At 34.3% G+C, this 6,207-nt stretch overlaps 1 protein-coding gene across 1 annotated transcript in view; it reads left to right on the forward strand.

The window, feature by feature from the left end:
- The window catches only part of LOC106475881 (serine/threonine-protein kinase Tao-like), a gene marked incomplete at its 5' end in the record, with an annotated part of 25,537 nt that extends 20,080 nt beyond the window's left edge, over positions 1-5,457 (forward strand). Inside the window, 3 exons of the mRNA XM_022379895.1 lie at positions 2,469-2,597; positions 3,027-3,224; positions 5,197-5,457. Coding sequence (XP_022235603.1) covers positions 2,469-2,597; positions 3,027-3,224; positions 5,197-5,457 — 588 coding nt within the window. The remainder of the gene's footprint in view (positions 1-2,468; positions 2,598-3,026; positions 3,225-5,196) is intronic.
- Positions 5,458-6,207: the final 750 nt, after the last annotated feature.

Raw genomic sequence — 6,207 nt, forward strand, 5'->3', positions numbered from 1 at the left:
TGGATACTAAGAACCAGAAGACCGTTAACTGAGACGGCTGTCGTGGTAACATGCTGTGGATACTAAGAACCAGAAGACCGTTAACTGAGACGGCTGTCGTGGTAACATGTTGCGGATACTAAGAACCAGAAGACCGTTAACTGAGACGGCTGTCGTGGTAACGTGTTTCGTGTTGCGGATACAAAGAACCAGAAGACCGTTAACTGAGATGGCTGTCGTGGTAACGTGTTTCGTGTTGCAGATACTAAGAACCAGAAGACCATTAACTGAGACGGCTGTCGTGGTAACGTGCTGCGGATACTAAGAACCAGAAGACCGTTAACTGAGACGGCTGTCGTGGTAACATGTTGCGGATACTAAGAACCAGAAGACCGTTAACTGAGACGGCTTTCGTGGTAACGTGTTTCGTGTTGCGGATACTAAGAACCAAAAGACCATTAACTGAGACAGCTGTCGTGGTAACGTGTTGCGAATACTAAGAACCAGAAGACCGGTAACTGAGACGGCTGTCGTGGTAACGTGTTGCGGATACTAAGAACCAGAAGACCATTAACTGAGACGGCTGTCGTGGTAACTTGTTTCGTGTTGCGGATACTAAGAAACAGAAGACCGTTAACTGAGACGGCTGTCGTGTATCGTGTTGTGGATACGATTAGAATTTGGAGATGGTGAAAACATTGTAGAGCTTGACATTTAAATTTTATTTTAAAGACTTGTAGAGCTACGCTTCATGTTATACTGTAGTAATATTCATTATGAGTTTGTTTATTACAAATATAACCATCATGCTATGCATGTTCCAGTATGTTAAGTATTGAGATTGTTTTAGCACTATTTTAAAAGTTTTTGGTGAGAAATTCCAGATGGTATGCAAAATATTTGTATGCTAATTGCTCTCAAATGACTTAATTATTTTTGACAAGAAAGTTAATGGTGTTTTCTTCCTTTAAATAATAATTGACCAACACATAAAAAATTACTGCAAATAAAATTAATTAAGCTCTCGGTACAACATGTTAAACAATAATTCATTATTTCTGTTGATATTCTTTTCTACGTGTGTAGATTGGACTTGTGCACTAGAGTACTCGCAGTCAAAAGCCTGAAACAGTTGTCTTCCCTGTATATTATAATTGTTAGTGAGAGAAAAATAAAAAAAACGTGTGTTCCTCTTTGTTTAAAAGTAGTTTAGATATGTATTCAGGTATATAAAAATGGCTATTCCTTGAATACATTTTTTGCACAAACTTTTAAAGTTTATTTGAAAGGGAGTATCTCGAGCCCCCAACCTCCTCCCCCTTTCATTGCGTGCATGCCATAAGTAATGTAATACTGATGTAACCAGAGAGAAATATATGCCACAAGGCTGACATAGCCAGGTGGTTGCCTAGTGAATTAAAAGATTGTGGATTCGATAACCAGTGCCAAATAACATTTTTGACCTTTAAATCTTAAGGTTACTATAATGCCACGGTCAGCAGAGATGGTCAGTCCCGCTATTCGTTGGTAAAAGATTAACTCTAAAATTTGTGATGGATGCTGCCAACCATTGTCATTCTCTCTGATTGGCAATTCAAAATTATGGACAATGGCAGGTGGTCTTAGTAGCTCAAAAGCACATATATATTGCCCTGTTAAAAGCACATATGTTGCCCTGTTGATAAATGTGTAGACATATGTTTTGGCAGAAGGTTTAGAACTGATGACTCGAATTATAAGACAATCTCCCTTTAGTGCTGGGCCATGCCAGCCATATTCTTCTAACTAAACCCTTTCTAAGGCATATTATAACTAGTCTTTTCATTTACTTGTACCCAAACCTTTTGTAAAACATGCTATTACTGGTTTTCTCACATACTTGTAACAAAACCCTTTGTAAAGTTCACTTTCAGAACATACTTTTAATATTTTATGCATGTTTGTTGTTATATTCAGTATAGAAGGTACTGCCATACATTGTTTAAAATGTCAGGGTTGTTTGTTTTTAAATACTAGAGCATCGGTTCTCAGGCTTCAATATCCCGAGAACTTAAAACCTGTCAATGTTGTTTTGTTAAGAAAAAAAGACTGTACATTTAAATCTGCATTCCAGAAATTAATGTTTTAATACACTTCTTCTATAAATAATATTTTTATAAGCATTTTTATGAAATTTCTGACATGACTCCCAGACCTCCTAAACTAACCTCGTGAAACCCCATGGATCTCCAGACCCCAGTTTCTAGTCTTCTCATGTACTTCATTGACATATATTGATAGTAAAGGTGTTTAATTAAATTTTGAATGTAACTCAAAAGTGCTTAATGTGGTACCTGTAGTTAAAGGGTTAACAGACTTGTTAGAAAAGTATTTGTTCACTGCTCCTCCTAATGGGTGAATTTTTGCTTTGTGTATTGGAAGGTGATTTTATCTAACTGTAGTGAATACTGTAATTTGAAATAATGGTGTATTAAAACTTTTCATTACAGCTGAAACATAATCTTGCTAGTGAAAAAAGGCTTAGCCAGGCAATATCTAAACAACACGAAGATGAACTGAAACGCTACCAACAGCAGCAGAAAAATGAATACAAGCAAATGAAAGATCGGAAGAAGAAAGTAAGTTTGTGCTTCTTATGGAAGTGTTAACCTTATTACCAATATTAGATCACTACGTAGTTCGTCTTGTATGTTTCTGTGATGTGGTAGCCATGTTTTCTCTGTCTGTGAGGCAGAATCAATGGAAATTTGTTTGAATTGTTTTTATTACTTCATAGAACTTTGTTGTGGTAAAATGTTAAATTAAGAGAACTGACCACTGGTCTCGCATTTTTACTGTAACATGCAACATTTATTAACTGTTAGCTTAAGAGAACTGACCACTGATATCACACTTTTACTGTAACGTGTGATATTTATTATAAGTTTCTGTAATTTTATGAAACTTTTACCTCGGGAAAATGCCTCTACAGATATCATGTTAAAATATATTCTTAAAAGATAATTATGTAGTTATATTTTAAAATGTAAATAAATTTTCTGCTGAAGGAGATGGGTGGAGACACTCCCTCTAGACAACGAGATGATGCTTTACGTAGTCACAAAGAAGACGTGTTACATAGGCAAGCAGTAGCTGTGCACAGGTTACAGAGAGAACAAACTGACTACCATAAGTTGGAGATTCGTAAATTTCGACGGAGGAAGCTGTTACAGTATCATCAGTTAGAACAAGATTTACTTCGAGAGGTAGGTACCCGTATATTTTTTTATTTACTGTGTTGTCATAGGTCACTTGTTCCAAACAAATTATTCACTTTGTTTTCAAAGAGGTCATTTTTTTATTTACTGTGTTGTCATAGGTCACTTGTTCCAAACAAATTATTCACTTTGTTTTCAAAGAGGTCATTTTTTTATTTACTGTGTTGTCATAGATCATTTGTTCCAAACAAATTATGCATTTTGTTTTCAAAGAGGTCATCTAGAGGTCATTTTTTTATTTACTGTGTTGTCATAGGTCACTTGTTCCAAAAAAAAATTATGCATTTTGTTTTCAAAGAGGTCATCTAGATGATCTGACTTCCTTGATGTTGAAATGAATGCTGGATTTTATATACGATGTTGACCAGAAGTAAACTAAAAGTATAACGTGTTGTGAATATAATGTGAAGGATAGGCTAGAAATGTTAGGTATTAGAGCTGCAATACAATTGGTTACCTATGAGTATCGATTATGTTGACTAGTGTAACATAAAATAATGAATTAATCCAAATAACAAATGAATCTGTTATTGTTGTATACTGGCTTGGTCAAAATGACCAACCTTGTAACCGTGAAGATATAAATACTAAAACTCTGTAGTAAATGTTAAAAGTCTTTTGGTGAAAGCTGTTTATTATGCCTGTAAAGTATGCATGTCGAATTACACAGTCATGCCTCATGATGTTCATGTACTATTGTGAGTAGTTTATTTAATTTCATTTAAATTGTTCTTACTTAACCTAATAAATTACCGATTTTACTTTTTAGTTGAATAATATACATAAGAAACTAGAAAGTTATTACTTAAGTCTGGAGTCTCATTGTTTTTCAAGTTTCTGTATTCACAATCAGAATAATGAATCAAAGTATACTAGGCCTAATTCTTGTAAGAACATTTATCTCTTACAAATTTTAAATTCAAAAAAGCAACTTAGTATTCGAAATATTGTCATGAAGAAAGAAATATCCTAAAACTACGTTAACTTAACTGGATTTCTAATTAAGTTATAAATAGATTTAATTCCAGTAGTTGGCCAAGCAGAGTTCTAACACTCGCAAACAATGAAACTGGGAGCAAATTTTTGAAAACCAGTTATCTCAATGGCTTCTAACTTCTTCTCATTCAGTAAGTTAAAATCTTATCTTTCTTTTGGTTAGAAATAATCCAACAGAAATTGTCCGAGAGAATTATTGACTTTTTTGTAACACGGGATGGGCTAGGAAGGAGCATGCTGGATTTTATTGTATATATATCTCGGTATATTTTACCTTTGAAATATCCATTCTATGAGTGTGTAATTTATGGGAAACTTTGAAGATCACATAGAAGTGAACGAAAATAATAAATGTGCAATTTGGAAGAAGGAAGAGTCAGATGTTCCAGAGACCAAAGGTTGAGAATTTATGTAAATATTTCCTTTTGAAATTTAGAGGCCCAGCATGGCCAAGTGGTTAGGGTACTCGACTCGTAATCTGAGTATATTTAACTTGGAGGTTAATTATGTCAAGTACCACCACAAGCTGTAAAGTTAATTTGGAGGTTAATTGTTTCAAGTACCACCACAAGCTGTATATTTAACTTGGAGGTTAATTATGTCAAGTACCACCACAAGCTGTATATTTAACTTGGAGGTTAATTGTTTCAAGTATCACCACAAGCTGTAATGTCAACTAAAAGGTTAATTGTTTAAGTACAATGAATTTGTGGTAATAGTTTTTCAGAATATTTTCCAACTAAAAGTTCTTAAACTTATAAAATGTACTTGACCAGCTGTTTTGTAAACTGTGAATATTAAAAGAATTGGTTTCTTGAAATTGTTGACAGCAACAATGTGTGTGTATCTTTGCATTGCCGAGAATATTTACTCCAGCTGTGTATAAAAGAATTATAGTTTAGGTCATGATCTGATGTAGAGATTTATATCAGTGTTAACATTAGAAAGTTGTGTTGTTTTTCAGGAGTTAAATAAACGGCAGAGTCAGCTGGAGCAGGCTCACACGATGCTACTTCATCATCATGATGGGACCCAGGAGCTAACTTACAGACAGCAACGTTCTGTTCACCAGCTTAAAGACGAGCAGGTTCGCAAACAGCACCACACAGAACTAGCAAACCAACAGGAATACAACAGTCGCAGAGAGCGGGAGTTACGGAAAAAACATGCCATGGAAGTCAAACAACAACCAAAAAGTTTAAAGGTACGTCAGAAAATAAGTTAACAGTATTAATGTGAAGATTTTACGTGGGTTAAACTTGTTATTGTAATATATCGCATCTCAAAAAGTACTTAGCATTGTTACAGCTGCACGCAAATAACGGGTACCCTTTTTTCTTCTTGTTCCTAGCATACATCATGTGAAAATGGTTTTAAGAACCGTTTCTATTTTCCTTCTGTGCTGTGTTTTTGAAGTGTTATCCATTTCACATAAGGAAATAGCAAAAGTGTCCAGCAATGCTGAGCATAAAAAGTAGTGCTATGAATGTAGACAAGGAATGTGTCAAAATTTAAAATATAGTTTTTTTGCTAATTGTCAAAATAAAAGGCTTTTACTTACTTTTTAATAGTATAAATATATACTTTATTGTTGTTGGGCTTAGGATTCTTCTACAGTTGGTGTCTATGACTTGTTGATGATAAATTCAACAATAAATGAACAGCACGCACTTCACTTGTTATCAAAATAATATATATATTCAGAATACATTAACGTATGTACAATAAATTCTTCAACACTATAGATATTACGGAGATATCATAAATACTATATATATGTAATTCTCTCCTTGTCAAATATCCACTTAGGCCTATTCAGTTACTTTAGAATATCAGTTGACAAGCAGATCTGTCTTCTATATTACTATCGCACTATTATTCTGTGTGTGATTCTCTTACAGTTGTGGCGTGAGTTACCATAATTCGTTTGGTCTTCTTTCTTCTAAATATCCTCTGGTCCTTTTGTCAAAGTGTA

The sequence above is a fragment of the Limulus polyphemus genome, unplaced genomic scaffold (assembly GCF_000517525.1).
Source record: "Limulus polyphemus unplaced genomic scaffold, Limulus_polyphemus-2.1.2 Scaffold9352, whole genome shotgun sequence".
Classification (NCBI taxonomy): domain Eukaryota; kingdom Metazoa; phylum Arthropoda; class Merostomata; order Xiphosura; family Limulidae; genus Limulus; species Limulus polyphemus.